Source organism: Mobula hypostoma, chromosome 18 (assembly GCF_963921235.1).
Source record: "Mobula hypostoma chromosome 18, sMobHyp1.1, whole genome shotgun sequence".
NCBI classification, from domain to species: Eukaryota; Metazoa; Chordata; class Chondrichthyes; order Myliobatiformes; family Myliobatidae; genus Mobula; species Mobula hypostoma.
Window position 1 is genome coordinate 15,752,851 of NC_086114.1, and position 19,450 is coordinate 15,772,300.

At 43.4% G+C, this 19,450-nt stretch overlaps 1 protein-coding gene across 3 annotated transcripts in view; it reads left to right on the plus strand.

The window, feature by feature from the left end:
• The window catches only part of LOC134358361 (protein lava lamp-like), a 145,893-nt gene that overhangs the window by 103,857 nt on the left and 22,586 nt on the right, over positions 1 to 19,450 (plus strand). For all 3 annotated transcript variants that reach the window (XM_063070494.1, XM_063070495.1, XM_063070496.1), the window contains 6 exons: positions 1,794 to 1,925; positions 10,843 to 10,916; positions 12,371 to 12,455; positions 13,928 to 13,989; positions 16,161 to 16,225; positions 18,470 to 18,552. In XM_063070494.1, the coding sequence (XP_062926564.1) occupies positions 1,794 to 1,925; positions 10,843 to 10,916; positions 12,371 to 12,455; positions 13,928 to 13,989; positions 16,161 to 16,225; positions 18,470 to 18,552 (501 nt within the window). The remainder of the gene's footprint in view (positions 1 to 1,793; positions 1,926 to 10,842; positions 10,917 to 12,370; positions 12,456 to 13,927; positions 13,990 to 16,160; positions 16,226 to 18,469; positions 18,553 to 19,450) is intronic.

Below are 19,450 nucleotides of genomic sequence, written 5' to 3' on the forward strand. Positions count from 1 at the left end.
AAAAATTCCTCTTAGAAAGAATGTAGTAAGTGAACCACATTGCTACATATTAACTAAGAGAAAGTGTTAGTTGGAAATGTGTTACCCACCAGCAGCAGCTCGGATTCCATTAACAATAGAAATAAATTTCAGACCTGCGTTATGATGAACATGGTTAATGAAGGATCTTCTCTGAGCTCATCACCAGACATTATACTGGATTCGAGTGATTACATTACTACCTATGATGACTGATGCAGACATATTGAGTAACTAGTCTTACTGACCAAGAATGAATTTGCGAGCAATTCCAGCCAAAAGGCACAGAAGGAGACCATTTGGTCCATTGTATCCGTGTCAGCTCTTTGGGAATCTGCTCTAATTAGTTCCAAAGGCCTCTTCTTTTGGCCTGACAGATGTTTCTTCTAAGTTTCCCAGAGTGGAATTTCACATTCTGCATTTTGTAATCATTATAGAACATAGAATAGTACAGCACAGTACAGGCCCTTCGGCCCACATTGTTGTGCCGACCCTCAAACCCTGCCTCCCATATAACCCCCCACCTTAAATTCCTCCATATACCTGTCTAATATTCTCTTAAATTTCATTAGTGTATCTGCCTCCACCACTGATTCAGGCAGGGTATTCCACGCACCAACCACTCTATGAGTAAAAAACCTTCCTCTGATATCCCCCTTGAACTTCCCACCCCTTACCTTAAAGCCATGTCCCCTTGTATTGAGAGTGGTGCCCTGGGGAAGAGGCGCTGGGTACCCACTCTATCTATTCCTCTTAATATCTTGTATACCTCTGTCATGTCTCCTCTCATCCTCCTTCTCTCCAAAGAGTAAAGCCCTAGCTCCCTTAATCTCTGATCATAATGCATACTCTCTAAACCAGGCAGCATCCTGGTAAATCTCCTCTGTACCCTTTCTAATGCTTCCACATCCTTCCTATAGTGAGGCGACCAGAACTGGACACAGTATGTTGGAAATGTTGGAATATCTAGAGATGAATTGGTTTCTGATGGTGGGGTCAGAGTGATAGGCAGTAACCAGGCTATGACTGGCACAAAAGAAACAAAATGAGAAATTCCTTATGTGACAAGGTGCTGGTTGTCTAAAAAAGCAATGGAACTAGAATGGATAGCAACTTCCAAGTGGAACTAGATACGTCATTGAAATGAAAGGATTTTGCAGGACAGCAGGGGAAACCTCTTCACTCAGAGGGTGGTGAGAGTGTGAAATGAGCTGCTGGCGGTAGTGGTGGATGCAGGTTCAAGAAATTTGGACAGGCACACGAATGGAAGGGATATGGAGGGCTATGGTCCGTGTGCAGGTCAACGGGACTAGGCAGGGCAATAGTAATGGACTAGATGGGCCGAAAGTCCTGTTTCTGTGCTGTAATTTTCTGTGACTGTATGACATTGAATAATGGCGGAATGTTCTCCAGATATGCAGTGTATTTACAGTCATGCAGCATGTGTGCAGGCCCTTCGGTTCACCGTATCTGCACTGACTATCTGCTCTATTCCCATTCAACATGCACACACTAGGGACAACTTATAGCGGCCAATCAATCCACGGAACTGGACATCTTTGGGGTGTGGGAGGAAACTAGAACACCCAGAGCAATCCAGGCGGTCACAGGCAAAAGGTGCAAGCTCTATACGGACAGTGCCCAAGGTCAGAATTGAACCCGTGTCTCTGTGGGCTGTGTGGCAGCGGCTCTACCCGCTGTGCCACCTTCCCTCCAGCGTGTGACTCCGCGTTCATGGCCGTACCCGAGTGTCACGCTGCGGCTTTCCCTTGCAGGCCTCTCTGGAGGAAGTGGACAGCGAGCTCTTTCAGGTGCGGGAGGAGCTTCAGAAGGTTTGGGACATGCTGCACATGCGGAACAGCGAGCTGGAGGAGCAGCATCAGGAGCTGGAGTCCGCGCGAGGACAGGTCAGAGGCACACGTTGCAGAGTTGGGGGGGGGACATCAAAAACAGGAAGGAAAGGAGGCTATTTAACCCTTAATTCCCATTTCACCATCCAACTAGCCTGAAACTGATCATAAGGAGTATCAATATGGTGAATGCACATAGCTTTCTTCTTAATTTAAATTAAAGGCATCTGTTAGTCTTGCGAGACCAGGGACCTGCGCCTGGAAAGTCTTCACTCTCCAGGGCGCAGGCCTGGGCAAGGTTGTATGGAAGACCAGCAGTTACCCATGCTGCAAGTCTCCCCTCTCCACGACACCGATGTTGTCGCATTAGGACCCATACAGCTTGGCACCAGTGTCATCGCAGAGCAACGTGTGATTAAGTGTCTTGCTCAAAGACAAAACACGTTGCCTCGGCTGGGGCTCGAACTCACGACCTTCAGATCGCTAGTCGAATGCCTTAACCACTTGGCCACGTGCCCACACAAATAATTTTCTTATTTCTTATAAATAATTCTCTTTCTTCCTAGAACTTGGGTATTAAGAACTAGATGACAAAGATTGAAGGGGAGAGGGGAAAGATTTAAGAGGAACTTGAGCAGCTTTTTTTTTCACACACGAAGTGTGATAACTACATGGAATGAGCTGCCAGAAGAAATGGTTGAGGCACGTACAATAACAACTTTTAAAAGACAGTTAGTTCCTTAAAGTTATCATAGCCGGGGAGGTAGTGGGGATAAGCTCCTATCAAATGCTACACTGCCTATTAATTTATCTCAATGGCATTCGTCTCAAAAAGCCTCCTGACAACCAAGGCCAGCTCCCGGCCTTCACTTGTGGCTTAGTGACTAAGCCCAGTGGGACTGTTTCTACTGACAGGAGAAGGGGCAAAGGTGGGTTGCAGGTGCTCTAAACCATTCGCTTCAGGCAGGTTGGCAGCTCACTTAGGAGAAGGAAACTCTGATTTCAAACCTCCGCTACCTTGCAGCTATACCCAATCATAGGGAAGGCTTTGGGAGTAAACCTCAAGGAAAGAATCTAGAGCTTCAGTCCCTCAGGAAGTCCTACCTTGAGTTCAACATTGATTACCAACTCCTACAACGCTGCCGGGGCCAAACTGTATTGGTCTCCACTACTCCTTTGGATTCATCAGCTGGGTGGAGAGGGGAAGTCTGCTGCTTGGGCAACAGCTTGCTCTCCACATCACAGTGCCCTGGTTTGCATACTGGCTTGAGTATCACGTAGACAGCTAGGACACAATATCCATAGGTGACACCGACCAGCTGGAGGTCCTAATACTTTATACTTTATTGTCGCCAAACAATTGATACTAGAACGTACAATCATCACAGTGATATTTGATTCTGCGCTTCACACTCCCTGGATTACAAATATTAAATATTAAAAATAGTTAAATTTTGTAAATATTAAAAATTTAAATTATAAATCATAAATAGAAAACAGAAAAATGGAAAGTAAGGTAGTGCAAAAAAAAACCGAGAGGCAGGTCCGGATATTTGGAGGGTACGGCCCAGATCCGGGTCAGGATCCGTTCAGCAGTCTTATCACAGTTGGAAGGAAGCTTTTTCCAAGTCTGGCCGTACGAGTCTTCAAGCTCCTGAACCTTCTCCCAGAGGGAAGAGGGACGAAAAGTGTGTTGGCTGGGTGGGTCTTGTCCTTGATTATCCTGGCAGCGCTGGTCCGACAGCGTGCGGTGTAAAGTGAGTCCACGGACGGAAGGTTGGTTTGTGTGATGTGCTGCGCCGTGTTCACGATCGTCTGCAGCTTCTTTCGGTCTTGGACAGGACAACTTCCATACCAGGTTGTGATGCACCCTAGGAGAATGCTTTCTATGGTGCATCTATAAAAATTAGTGAGGATTTTAGCGGACAGGCCAAATTTCTTTAGTTTTCTCAGGAAGTAAAGGCACTGGTGGGCCTTCTTGGCAGTGAACTCTGCTTGGTTGGACCAAGTCAGCTCATTTGTGATATTGACCCTGAGGAACTTAAAGCTTTTGACCTGTTCCACTTGTGCACCACCGATGTAAATAAAAGACAGATGGACAGGTACCTGAAGTGGAAAGATTTAGAAGGTTATAGACCAAATTCTGACAAATGGGACTTGCTTAGATGGGACATAACGGTCAACATTGAACCATTGGGCTGAAGGGCCTGTTTCCATGCTGTATTACTCTACAACTGAAATGTCAGTGAGGAATGCAAACTGGAACTATTCCCAGATTTTTAGCAAAACAGTTGAGAATGGTATAGTAAGATATCAAACCTGGGGTCTCATGCCTTGGCTGGTTGCCTCTTCCACAGCTGATATTAAAAGTCTGTGACTCTACCCTAATGTTCTACAACTCTTAATACTTAAAGTTCTGTCAAACAGATTTGAAACTTGTGTTATGGGAGTCTCCATCCTTCACTTTCTGAATATACACTCAGTGGCTACTTTATTAGGTACCTCCTAGGGATGTTTGTGGTCTTCTGCTGCTGTAGCCCATCCACTTCAATGTTCAGCATGTTGCATGCTTAGAGATGCTTTTCTGCACACCACTGTTGTAGCACATTGAGTTACTGTCACCTTCCTGTCAGCTTGAACCTCTTTCTGACCTCCCTCATTAGCAAGGTATTTTTACCCACACACCTGGTGCTCACTAGATGTTTTTTTTCATTTTTGCATCATTCTCTGTAAATTCTAGAGACTGCTGTGCATGAAAATCCCAGGAGATCTGCAGTTGCTGAGAAACTCAAACCACCCCATCTGGCACCAACAATCATTCCATGGTCAAAGTCGCTTAGATCACATTTCATCCCCATTCTGATGTTTGGTCTGAACAACAACTGAACCTCTTGACCAAGTCTGCATGCTTTTAGGCATTGAGTTTCTGCCACATGATTGGCTAATTAGATATTTGCATTAACGAGCAGGCGTACCTAATAAAGTGACCACTGAGTGTACATCAAAGGTAGTAAAAATCAACATTCAGATATAGTGTCGCAGCTAAAGAGGACGAGCAGTGTTGGGAAACAAAGTGCAAGGTCCATAATGAGATAGATGGTGAAATCAAGTTCATCTTTAGTGTATGAGAGATCTGTTCAAGTGTCCAGTCTGCTGTTAATAAAACCTCTCGAGTTAGTTTTGGAATTCCTAATGGCTGCAATTCGTAACAATGTTGCAGCCATCCAAAATGGAGATAGTTGGGTATTGGGAAAATCAGTAAATCTTGGAGACCATCCTTCATTTAATCACTGAGACTGATTTTATGCATTCAGTTATATGTAACAAGCTCTCATTTGGAAAGGTACTGCAGTTTTTTCCCCTCTGCATTGTAAATTGTCTCAGTTTTACGTTGGCTGACTTCACTGAACAGGAACTATCTGTTTTGTGCCACTTTGGGTGACACAATGGTGCAGTAGTTAGTGCCACTACCACAAAGTGCAAATGACCTAAGTTCAGTCCTGACCTCCAGTGTTGTTGGTGCAGGTCTCCCCTTGGGGCTGGGGTTTCCACTCACGTCCTAGTGACGTGTGGGTTGGTTAACTGGACATTATGAACTATGGGTGGGTGGCAGAAGAACCAGGAGGAAGCCGATGGGCACGTGAAGCAGGGTAATAAGGGACGGGAAGGGATTGATTGGATTGCTCAGCGGGCTGAATGGTCTCCTATGCCGGAAGGAAATAATGAAAAATATATACTCCCAACATCCAGTTTATTTGTTAACCCTGTGTTACCAACAACTACTCTTTTTGTTGTAAATAGATTGCATAGATTCAACGAGAGTCTTTCATTACCTTGCACATTGAAGCATCAAATTATGCAGTGCAATGTGTTGATTGTATCAGTTTGAAGATGGGCTGGAGGGAAGCCCAGAAGTGTTGCCATGCTTCCAGCACCAACATAGCTTGCTCACAACTTACTAACCCTAACCCGTGTTTTTTTTTGGGAATTTGGGAGGAAATCGGAGCGCAGTGCTTCTTAATATTGAGGCTCTGTTTCTAAGGCTGCTCTGATCTCTTCCATCAATAATAGCTCTCTCCATTAGGTCTCAGTTCAATGCCAAGAGATTGTAGCCAGACTGATCCAAGGTCACATGATGAAAGGTCGTCAGTCTAAAGCAGAACACATCAACCCTGCATCCCGAAATACCGACAATTCCTCCCCCTACCCCCCCACCCTGATGCTGCTCAACCTGCTGAGTTCCTCCAGCAGATTGTTTGATACATCTGAAACATCGACTCTCTCTCTCTCTCTCTCTCTCTCCACAAATGCTGCTTGGCTGGCTGTGAATTAACAACATTCTCTGTTTTTCATTTCATTTTTATCACTGTTCAATTTGGTAACCGTATGGAGCACTCTTCAAATCCTGTATGCCCTACCCAGGGAAAGTGACCAGAACTGAATGCAGCTCTCTTTATCAACTGTAGTGTTATCTTCAACTCTATTGCTTTCTGCTGCCTTGGGTTACAAGCCTTCAAACCGATTGATGATTGGAGCAAAGTATCGGCTGGAGGGGTGTGGAGAGGTCAGAGGTAGTTTTTTTATAGAGAGAGTGGTGAGTGCGTGGAACACTCTGCCAGGGGTGGTGGTAGAGGCTGATGCATTAGACCTTTAAGAAACTCTTAGGCACATGGATGATAGAAAAATGGAGGGCTATGTGGGAGGGAAAGGTTAGATTGATTTTAGAGGAGGTTAAAAGGTTGACACAACATTGTGGGTCAAAGGTGCTGTGCGGTGATGTAATGTTCTGTGTCCTATAACCCTCAAGTCACAGTGAAGGCCAATTGACAAACCACTGCCCTGCCAAATTGGCTTTAAAGTGTGAAAGCGTTGATATTGAAGTCGGCTGTTGGATTAACTGCATTGACCACACCTGGGATTAAATAACGTGGGTGTATTAAAACACAGCAACTTCATCTCAGCAAACCCTTTTCAAATTGCTTCAGATGAATAGGAGACAAATCGCACGTTGTGAAACAAAGAGCTCCATTGTCGATGAGTCACTTGACAGAACGGTTGATGTTTGCTGTGCTTTTGGTAAAACGACCTCTCTGACTTCCATGCAAAATGAGACTGTGCATTGATATTGTAGCAGCGCATAAGTGGTCTTACTGATTTCATTTTAGTCACGATGTGAGCTTTTGCGTGATCACCTTAGCTTGTGTTTTATATAACTGCTTATGTTGCATTGATTCGAGGCCTCAGAATCATGCTGGCACATCCGACTGGTTTGTTGCTTGGCCAGCCGTTGAGCCAATGGGGGTTTGTTAGTTTGGTGTGTCTGGAGTTCCTAGCTGAACCTACCTGGCTTTCTGATATGGGCAGTGTATGAGCAAATGATTCCACAATTACTGAGCAACATGATGCTCCTCCAATTCCCTCATTCATAAATGGTTGCAATATGCATCACCATCAGAAAGGGTCAAGTCTCTTGGTCTTAATTTTGTATGTACTCAGTGATTGGATTTCCAACGGAGGCTGACACGGAAATTTTCATGTTGCTTCCCTGTGCAACAAAGAGCCCACTAGTTTCCCCTCCAGCAGTCTCATTTCCCTGGCTGAACTTGTTCTTGCCCTGAGCAACTTCTCGTTTGACTCTTCTCGATTGCTGTAAATCAGAGTTGTATACATGGGCACTCGCCTAGATCTTAGCTACGCCTGACTTTTTGTAGGCTAGATGTAATAGTCCTTGTGCCACTGGGGAGGTTTGGGACTGCTCCTCAGCTCATTCTCCAGAGTACTGATGATTGTATTAGTGCTGCTTCCTGCACCCATGCAGACATCTCTGTTGTATTACTTCTGCCACTAACTTTCACCCCACACTCAAATTCATTTGGACTACTTATGACCACCGCTTCCCCTGACTTCATCTGCCGGTCATCCTTCACTAGGGTGACACAGTAGCGTAGTTGTTAGCAGAGCGTTTTACAGCGCCTGCTATAAGATCGGGATTTAATTCCTGCCACTGTCTGTAAGGCATTTGTACGTTTTTCCCATGATTTCCTCCCACATTCCAAAGACATATGGTTTGGGTTAGTGAGTTGGGGGCATGCTATGTTGGCATTGGAAGTGCGGCTAAACCTGTGGGCAGCCACAGCACAATCCTCACTGATTGGACTTGATACAAATGATACATTTCACTGTATGCATTGTTTGCTATGTGCATTAGGATGGGCGATAAATGCTGGCTTAGCTGGTAATACCCAAATCCTATAAAGGATTTTTTTTTAAAAAGTATGACAAATAGAGCTAATCTCTAATCTTAAATCTCTAATTTTAAATCTTAAAATTTGAATCTTAAATCCTAAATCTTAAATTTAAATCCGTTCCCTGATCCACCAGTCAGCCACTGGCCCTGTCTCACCATTCCCCTTCTCGTTATACTGACTATCTTCCCTCTTCGTGCTCAGACCTGATGCAGGATTTAAATACAAAACATTGAGAAATCCCTTTTTCCCCCACAGATGCTGCTCAACCCACTGAGTTCTTCCAGCAGGCTGATTATTACTGAGTTTCCAATTCTCCTCTGGGCTGAAGGATTCCAGTAGCTGATCTACATTTTCACCTTCTCTGGGAATTAGTCACTTTGCACTATCACCTCTGTTGTCTGTTTAATATTACAGTAATATTTGTGTAACGTTGTAAATATTGTTTGATTAAGCATTCTTTGTCATTTACATAATGCAATGCTGGTGAATGTAAAAGTATGTGAATGGCATACGTCATCACGCCATCACATAGTGGGTGTCTCACTAAACATAAAAATAAAGCTAAACACACATTATCCCCAGTCTCCCATATTTTTCTTTCAATTTGTTTTGTTTTGGAGTTACAAAACACAACAACCTTAGTGGTTATTTAATCTTTCTTGTCTTCCACTCTGGTACAGACTTTGCCTTTCAGTGACAAGGACTTTACCCTAGCATGAGGGGTGACCAGTTATGACTGAAATAAGGGGAAATTTCATCACCTCTTGAAATATTGCAGATTCTGGAAATCTGAAAAGAAGACAGAAACTGTAGAAATGTTCTGCTGGTCAGGCAGCATCCGTGGAGAGAAGCAAAAGCTGATATTTCAGGGCAATTATCTTTTATGGGAACAAGACGAACTGTTCTTCTGTGCTCTCCCCTCTCCCCATTTATTAAAAACCTGATTTCTTTTCTCTCTAACCTCTCCCAGTTCCAATTTTTTTCTCCACAGATGCTGCTTGACCTGCAACAAATTTCTAGAATTTGCTATTGACATTTATGGATTTGCACCATCTGCAAATTTATTTGGTTAACTCCCCCCGCCCAACCTGTCACTGAAAGTCAAAGCAAACAAGCCTCGCCCTACATAATGAGTGATAACCACAGGCTGGACTGTGTCCACTCAGCAGTCACAAATGGAAATTTATCTAATCCATGGAGAGGTACATGGACAGGAAAGGGTTAGTCTTGATGAAAGATCTCAGCCTGAAACATTGACTCGTTATTCCACTCCATAGATGCTGCCTGATCTGCTGAGTTCCTTCAAAATTTTGTGTGTTTTACTCAGGAAAGGGTTAGAAACATGTGGGCCAAACTTGGGTAAAAAAGTCTTCTTTCAGAAGGCCTTTGACAAGGTGCCACATGTGAGGTGGTTTACCAGATTAAGAGCCCATGGTATTACCGGAAAGTTACTAACATGGTTAGAGCATTGGCTGATTGGTAGGAGTCAGCGAGCGGGAATAAAAGGATCGATGTCTGGTTGGCTGCCAGTGACTAGTGGTGTTCCGCAGAGGTCAGTGTTTGGACCGCTTCTTTTTATGCTGTATATCAATGATTTAGATTATGGAATAGGTGGCTTTATTACCAAGTTTGCAGATGATATGAAGATTGTTGGAGAGGCAGGTAGGCTGCAGAAGGACTTAGGCACTTTAGGAGAATGGGCTCGAAAGTGGCAAGTGAAATACAATGTTGGAAAATGCATGGTCATGCACTTTGTTGGTAGAAATAAACATGCAGACTATTTTCTAAATGGAGAGAAAATCCAAAAATCTGAGAAGCAAAAGGATTTGGGAGTCCGTGTGCAGAGCTTGTAGGTAGAGTCGGTGATGAGGAAGGCAAATGCAATGTTGGCATTCATTTCAAAAGGTCTTGAATACAAGAGCTGGGATGTAATGCTGAGGCTTTATAAGACACTGGTGAGACCTCACCTTGAGTATTGTGAACAGTGTTGGGCTCCTCATCTAAGAAAAGATATACTGGCATTGGAGAGGGTCCAGAGGAGGTTCACAAGGATGATTCCAGGAATGAAAGGGTTATCATGCGAGGAACATTTGATGGCTCTGGGTCTGTACTCACTGCAATTTAGAAGGATGAGGGTGGATCTCATTGAAATCTTTTGAATGTTGAAAGGCCTAGACAGAGTAGATGTGGAAAAGATGCTTCCCATAGTGGAGGAGTCTAGGACAAGAGGGCACAGCCTAAGGATAAAGGAGTGTCCATTTAAAACAGAGATGTGGTGAAATTTCTTTAGCTAGAGGGTGGTGAATTTGTGGAATTTGTTACCCCAGGCAGCTGTGGAGGTCAGGTTGTTGCGTGCATTTAAGGCACAGATGAATAGGTTCTTGGTTGGACACGGCATCAAAGGTTATGAGGAGAAGACTGGGGAGTGGGGATGAGGAGGAGAGAAAAGGATCAGCCATGTTAGAGTAGCAGAGCCAAATAGGCCTAATTCTGCTCCTATGTCTTATGGTCTTACAGTCTTATGGTCTAAATAGGAATGGCTTATCTTGATAGGCATGGGCAGTTGGGCCAAAAGGCCTTTTTCAGTGCTGTATAACTCTCTGACTGTAATTCGTCAGCTTCACGTTGGTAGCCCTATACAGCGCAGGACTAAAGATCCAAGCATATGCTGGTGTTATCTTCGCCTGCCCTCTCCCAAGCTGACCGTGAGTTCTTTTGCCCTGCAGTTCACTGAATGCAACTCGGAAAACCAGAGACTGGAAAACCTGGTCACCACGTTGAAGCAGCAAGTGACAGAGAAGTAAGTCGAGTGAATCATTCACTCGTCATCTGATGGAGAGCGTGCTGGAGTTGCAAGTAAAGGTCATGCTTCTTGCTTGCCTGCATGTGGCACCTATCCTTTGATTTTAGTGGGATTAACAAAGGCAGACCCGAACTGGGCTGATCACGGATCAGAGAGAAGTAATGCTTTTTTTTCCTGGTAAGGGCTACATTAGAAAATGTCTCCCATAATGTCACTGTGTGAATCAGTGCAGCTCGGTCGCAAAAACCAATATTGCAGGATTAGCAATAGTTGAGTGATGTACATGATTTTAAAGTCATTCTGTTTCTCTGAGCTCAGACTGACTAGCAGAGGCTGATGTTAACAAAACAGATACAAATTCTGTTTAGCCAGCTGGATTAGTTCTGTGAGCTGGGTTTGAGATTGCCAACTTGGAGGCTGTGGGTACAAGCTCTACAGTTGATGGGCAGCTGAAAGCTTCAGGTTCAGTGAACTTTAACATGGGTTATTGTGTCCATTTCCCTGCCCTCTCTGTCATTGGGACTTGCTCTAAATCTCCAGTTAATTATCCTGAGTACTGGAGCAAGCAAAGGGATTGGTGGGGAAGGACCACAGTACAGGGTTCTTCCACAATTGGACAGGGAGGGGCTAGGCTGGGTGAGGAAGCCCCTCAGTTATTGTGGTGGTGTACCACCCAGGGGACCACGTATGACAACGATATGATTGGTTTTAAACAATGTAATTTAACACTAAACACATTATCTATGACTTAAGAATGAAAATGCATTGAAAAGAAAATAGGGTTAAAATATAAGGATCATTCAATGGCTCTGGGCCTGTACTCACTGACATTTAGAAGAATGAAAGGCCTAGACAGAGTGGACGTGGAGAGGATGATCCTATAGAGGGAGAGTCTAGGACTAGAGGGCACAGCCTCAAAATAGGGGGACAATGTTTTAGAGCAGAGATGACGAGAAATTTATTTTGCCAGATTGTGGAGAATTCATGGAATTCACTGCCACAGATTGCTGTGGAGGCCAAGTCATTGGGTATGTTTAAAAAAAGAGGCTGATAGGTTCTTGAGTAGTAGGGGTATCAAAGGTTACAGGGAGAAGGCAAGAGAATGGTGTTGAGACAGATAATAAATCAGCTGTGATGGAATGGTGGAGTAAACTCAATGATCCAAATGGCCTAATTCTGCTCCTGTCCCTTATGGTCTTATGGTCGTGTGGCATTGTGTGGTTTATTCTTGCAAATACTTATTATGAATGAAGTTAATTTGGTTAAAACAACAGCAACCAGGATAGAAATTTTCAAGAGAGCTTTAAAAGAAGCACTGGCTTTCAATGTCTTTGAACCCTCTTATTAATATTAAATATATTTAGGTGGCATAATAGGCCATGTGATGAAACCTCATAAGATTTGGATGTTGCTTTAGGGTATTTTACTGAAGTTTGTCTCTGTGGCTCCAGGGAGCACACACTTCGACAGCTTGAAAGGCTCAGACGAACGGAGAAGACTGAATTCGAAATAAAGTTTTCGGCAATGGAATTAAAGGTTTGTTACATTTTTACCTTGATTTTCCCCACACATTGTCACTAATCACCGTCCCGTCTCTGGCTGTTCTGACTCCCACTGTGGTTTGGGGCAGGGAGTAGTGACTGTCCTTGCCTCCTTCCCCTTACCTCACCTTCGCATTCTGCTCTCTACCCCTTCCTTTCTGATCCTGATGAAGAGTCTTGGCCCAAAATGTCGACTGTTTATTCCCTTCCATAGATGCTGCCTGACTGGCTGAGTTCTTCCAGTACTTGTATATATTGCTCAAGGTTTAAAAGATCAATGAGATCAGCTCTATTTGCCGTGTGTACGTTGAAACATACAGTGAAATGTGGCTTTGCAGTCAAATCAAATCAGGCAGGATTAGGCTGGGCAGACCACAAACGTCAGCATGCTTCTGGCACCAACATAGCATACCCACAACTCCCTAAGCCTAACACGTAGGTCTCTGAAATTTGGGAGGAAACTAGAGCACCAAGAGGAAACCTACGTGGTCATGGGGAGAACTTCTTAACAGACAGTGGCAGGAATCGAACCCTGATCTTATAGCTGGTGCTATAAAGCAGTTGCACAAATGCTACATTTCTCTGCTGACTCGCATGGTATTTCCAGCGCCTGCAGCATCCCCTGTGTTTGTGACTGGTCTTCTCACTGCAGTGTGGGAACCACAACAGTTCGCAGCCCAGCCCCACTCTTGACCTTGACAGACACTGCTGGAGTTAGGAGTGTTCTTTGAGTTTCCGGGTAAAAGCATGGAGAATTATAAAGAGGTATTGTGGGGATCAGGTAACATTATTTTCCAGGGGACATAAGCACTTCAAAGGAGGTTAATAATTCCCTAATACCCTCCAAGATCTTTGCCCCTGTAATTTAGGACTTGATTATCCTGGAACTTAACCTCTGCACTATTGGCCACCTTGCCTTTAACTGCTTAGATCCCAAGTATTTAAATCCCCTCTCTATGGTGGCATGGCAGTTAGCATAAGGTGATTACAGAGCCAGTCATCAGGTTCAGCTCCTGCTGCGGTCTGTAAGGAGCTTGTACATTCTCCCTGTGACAGCTCCAGTTTCCTCCCATGTTCCAGAGACGTTCAGGTTGTCAGTGGGTTAATTGGTCACATGGGTGTAGTTGGGTAGTGTTGGCTTTTTGGGCCTGAAGGGCCTGTTTCTCTGAATGAACTTCTATCCCACTCTGAATTCATTCTGTAAAGAAGGTCTCTAATACCTACCCCGGCACCCAAATTTTTGATCATGCGATTTCTCTTCAGTCTCCCATGAAACTTGTCCAAATGTGGACAAGTGGGACTAGCTTAGGTGTGAATCTTGGTCAACATGGACAAGTTGGGCCAAAGGGCCTGTTTCTGAGCTGTTATGACTATGATTCAATGAGCACAATTAGTTGTTGTTGCTGCTGTTAATGTTATACTTCTAGACCTGGGGTGTGTTAGACTGACCTTATTGATCTATTTCAGTTAGCAGAAGTGGAAGCCTTGGGTGAAGTTCAACAAGAGAGCCCAACGGATGAACACAAGAGGTAGGACTTGGAGCTGTACCAACATCCTGCTGGCAAAGTATCCAAGGCTGAACCTTAAGCAGAGAGACCAACACTGCAGCCAATTCATACCCACCAAGGTCCTCATAATGATCATCATTCCACTTATGTATTTTGAGAGAGAAATAATTCCCAGGGCAATAGAGGAGGCTTTCCTGCTCTTCCCTTAAAGATGATATGGGAGTTTTACACTGGTATCCCCTGAGTTTTTCCCCTGTCTGAAACACAATACTTCTGAGAGTTCTGTACTCCTTCCAGTACCACACTTTGATTTTTCCTCTCAAGTCTCAGGAGTGAGACCTCAACCCATAATCTGACCCATTATCATTTTTCGTTATGTGCCCTGCCGTATAACGTGGGCAATCATGATCTTTACATGACTGTGATTGTTCTTGGCAAATTTTTCTACAGAAGTGGTTTGCCATTGCCACCTTCTGGGCAGTGCCTTTACAAGATGGGTGACCCCAGTCAATATCAATGCTCTGCAGAGATTGTCTGCCTGGTGTCAGTGGTTGTATAACCAGGACTTGTGATATGCACCGGCTGCTCTTATGACCATACACCACCTCCTCCCATGGCTTCACATGACCCTGATCGGGGGTGCTGAGCAGGTGTTGCACCTTGTCCAATGGTGACCTGCAGGCTAGCGGAGGCAATGAATACCTTACACCTCCTTTGGTAGAGATTTATCTCTACCCTGCCATCCCATTATAGTGAATGTAATTCCAGAGTAACTTACGGACTAATTTTCTTTGGAACTTCTTTGGGTCATGGAAACTGAGATGTAAACGTAAACACAGCACACACAAAATGCTAGAGGAACTCAGCAGATCAAGTGCCATCTATGGAGGGATAAAGAGTTCACGTTTTGGGCTGAGACCTTTTATCAGGTTAGTCCTGATGAAGGATCTCGGCCTGAAACGTGGACTGCACCTCTTCCTAGAGATGCTGCCTGGCCTGCTGCGTTCACCAGCAACCTTTATGTGTTTGCTTGAATTTCCAGCATCTGCAGAATTCCTGTTGTTATGCTGCCTGACCTGCTGAGTTCCTCCAGCATCTTGTGTGTGTGTTACTCTGGATTTCCAGAATCTACAGAATCTCTTGTGTTTATAAAAGTAAGCTTTATTTACCAAAGAGTCAATAGTAGGGGCGGCACGGTACCATAGTGGTTAGCATAACGCTTTACAGTACAGGAGACCTGGGTTCAGTTCCCGCCTCTGCCTGTAAGGGGTTTGTACATTCTCCCGGTGACCGTGTGGGTTTCCTCTGGGTGCTCTGGTTTCCTCCCACAGTCCAAAGACGTACCAGTTGATAGATTAATTGGTCATTATAAATTGTCATGTGATTGCTGGATGGTGTGGCTTTAAGTGCCAGAAGGGCGAACATTGTGTGTATCTCAATAAATAAATAAATAGTATAATGGGAGCTGTGTGCAGTCTGAATTAATACGTTTATTTTACTGTAGGTGGGGTTTCTCTGACAATATATCATGGTTATTCATTGCTATGCGAGATATGAACTTGCAAGCTCAAAGTATTTAATCCACATCATGTCATTACAATGCCTTTATTAATGTGCATGAAATAATAATGATTGTTTTTGATGTTACAGTGTGAGCATGCACAATAAATATGACCATTTTAAATAATCAAATTAAATTAATCATGGGAGGAATCTGATTGGACCTTATTAAGTGTTCACAAAACATAGCTATTAAATAACTGGAACAATAATTGGGCACCCTGGTTTCGAATATCTCATATTCACTTTTGTTTCATGCCCTGCTACTACAGCAGCCAATATTTACTATATTACATTAGGATATGGTATAGTTAGTTAAAAATATTAAAGTTGGAATATAATGCTGGTATCTGTAAAATTAATCTTTATTTGATTATTGTGAAATCCATTTGGTTCACAGGTGTCTTTCATTGAAAGAATTGATGTCTTTGGCCTGTTCAGGCCTATATGTGACTCCAGACACAAGGGCAGTAAAATGCGAAGCCAATCAATTCAAGGAATTGGGGATGTGCAGTAAATGCTGGTCTTGCCAGTGATGCCCACATTGATGAGTGAAGTTCTGCTAATAATTTTCTAATCCAGAATTCCCCTCCCCCAGAAGGAACTAATTCCTCAATTCCTCCTTTTTGCAGTTATTCGCTTCAGAGTTGTCATCGTTGTGACTCCCTTCTTGAGAAAATGAATGCCAAAGTGCAAGGTAGCATCCACCCTTCTGTCTGTGGTCTGGCTGTACGAGCTTCATCCTAGCTGGTGCACTTAAATCACTTTCTTTCACTTTGCCACCTGATCTCTCCCTCAAACTCACTTACAGGCTAAAGTTACTACTCACAGAAATGAAAGGCAAAGTCCAAGTACAATTTATTATCAAATTGCATTAGAGTGCCACGGTAGCGTAGCGGTTAGCCTGACGCTATTACAGTTGGGGGCGTTCTGGAGTTCAGAGTTCAATTCCTGCGCCATTCTGTAAAGAGTCTCTGTACACCTTCCCAATGGAATGGATGGGTTTCCACAGGTGTTCTGGTTTCCTCCCACAGTCCAAAGATGTGCTGGTTATTGGTCATTGTAAATTGTCCCATGATTAGGGTTGGTTAATCGGGGTTGTGGGGTTGCTGGGGCAGCGTGTCTCAAAGGGCCAGAAAGGCTCTATCCCTAAATAAGTAAGTAAATAAATAAATACATAGAACTTAAGTTACCATATGCTACCTTGATATTAATTTTCCTGTAGGAAAATGAAGAATTTCAACAGAATTTATGAAAAATATACATTAAAAACTGACAAATAATCAATGTGCAAAAAAAGACAGTGTGCAAATATACAAAAATAATAATCCTGCAGACGTCAGTTGTCCATGAAAGTGAGTCTGTGGGTTGTAGAATCAACTACACAAAACTGGTTCAAGTGACAAGAACACAACATCAATTGGCAAAGACCTGGGCCATAGCATCTTCTTGGACAGGAGGAACAGAAACCTGAAGTTCCACACTACCGGATGATTCCACTTCCCTTCGACCATTCAGTTCTTGAACCGTCCTGCGCACATCTAATCACTACTTCAGTATAGGAAACACTATGCTCACTTTGACCAATTGACACTACAATGGACTTTCTTCGTTCTAATTGTGTTCTTTATGTAACTTATGTTTTTCTTGTGAATGTTGTATCTGTCTGAGACACTGTTGCAAGTAAGTGTTCATTGCACATGTGAATACATGTACTTATGCATATCAAAATAAACTCAATGGACACCATTCATCAACATCACTGCCTTCTTTAACTTCTAATTCCACTAATCAATGCAGAAACCTGTGCACTGGACGTTGTTCAGCCTACTGTATTTTGGTTGGTTGAAATGGAAAATCTGTCTCTGCCTTCAGCACCCTTTATGTCCCCATTCTCTCAACCACCTTCTAATATTTTAACTGAGTACATTTTATTTCCCCTCTTCTGTTTCATGTCCTTTATTTGCTGTTCTCCACCATCTCCTTCCCTCTTCCTCACTGCTTTTCCTCTTTTCTTCACTCACTTTCTTTCTTTTTTATCTTTCTTTATCTTTTTTCCACTCATTATCCTTTGAACTCTGTCTTTTTCTCTCCCTCTTTCCCTTTTCCCACTTTGTTCCTTTTCCTCTGTCCCTCCCACCCCTTCTCCTCCTTTTCTCTCTCCTCTCATTCTCTTCAAGGTCTTAATAGAATGATAATGTCAGTGATATTAAACAAGAAATTTGATGACATACACTATGTGGCCACTTTATTAGGTACAGGAATGGAACTCAGGTGCGGTCTCCTGTTGTTGTAATCCATCCACTTCATGGTTTGACATATTGTGCGTTCAGAAATGCTCTTCTGCACGCCACTGTTGTATTGCATGGTTATTTGAATTAATATCACCTTCCTGTCAGCTTCAACCTGTTTGGCCATTCTCCTCTGACCTCTATCATTTGCCCACAATTGTTTTTTTTGTTTCTCACACCATTCTGTATAAACTCTGGAGACTGCTGTGCATGAAAATCCCAGGAGATCAGAAACTTCGGAGATATTAAAGCCATCCTGTCTGGCACCATCAATCACTCCATAGTCAAAGTCACTCAGATCACATTCCCATTTTGATATTTGGTCTGAATAACAACTGAACTTCTTGACCATGTCTGCATGCTTTGTTGCGTTGCATTGCTGTCACATGATCTGCTTATTAGATATTTACATTAATGAGCAGATGTACCTAATAAATTGGCCATTGAATGTATGTCAGTGATATTAAACTAATTCTGAATCTGAAGTATTTCTGTGTGTGTGTGTGTGTGTGTGTGTGTGTGTGTGTGAGAGAGAGAGAGTTAGTTGTAACCAAAATTCTGTTGAGTTATAAAACTGTCTTCAATTATTATCCTTTCATCTCCCGTCCTGTGTTATGTTTCAAATTTTTGATATTCCTTGTATTTTTCAGACTACTCCGATAGAAATTCTGAGCTGCGAGAAGGGAAGGATACCGCTCTGAAATCACTGAACGAGGCCCAAATTCTTACACAGGTAAGTGGATGTTCATCGGAAACTACTAGATACTCGAGACTCTTTTTCCATATGCTGGAACTGTTAGTTTGAATTTCTCATTCTTGCAGATTAATTTAATTCAAAGCTCTTAAAATTTCCTGGCTGTGAACTATTCCAACATTTTGAATGAAATTGGTGCATTTCTACATTGGCACTTCAATTAGGTGGATCAGAAACACTAGCATGGATTTGAGGGGCTGAATGGCCAGTTCCTCATGTTAATATGATACTATACTCTATACAGTTGATGTGGCAGCATCTATGGAGGTGAAGGGATAGTCGATACTTTGGGTTGAGACCCTACATCAAAACCGAAAATGTTGATCACTCACTCAACCTGAACCATCGAACTTTTATTCCTTCCATAGATGCTGCCTGACCTGCTCAGTTCCTCCACCATTTTGTGTGTGTTGAGCACCCACAGAAGTTGCCTGACCCGTTGAATTCCTCCAGCAGTTTGTTCCTTTGCTGCAGATTTCATCATCTGCTGTCTCCTGTGTTTCCTGTGTACAGTCAATGATAATCTTTATTTCAGGAAGGCTCCACATCGGACTCCTGTGTACCCTTGATTTCTATCAAGCCATAAGTCACAGAATACTATCCATAAACATTTCCACCTCCAGGTTTGAAGCTTTTTGTTACCTGCCCTCCTGTATCTTGGTCAGTTATTGCATTCTTTGGGGTATTTCCTCCAAGTGAGACAGGAATTTGCCAGCCTGTGACCCCGTGATGAGAGGATAGCCATTGCGCACAGCCACAACTAGGACCTACTCCTGGCTTTGATCCACAGGCAAAGGGTTCCAAGGAAACTGGACACCAGGCATCTTCTGCATAGGTGAGTGTGTGGGTACCTATCAATATGCACGTCCAGAAACAC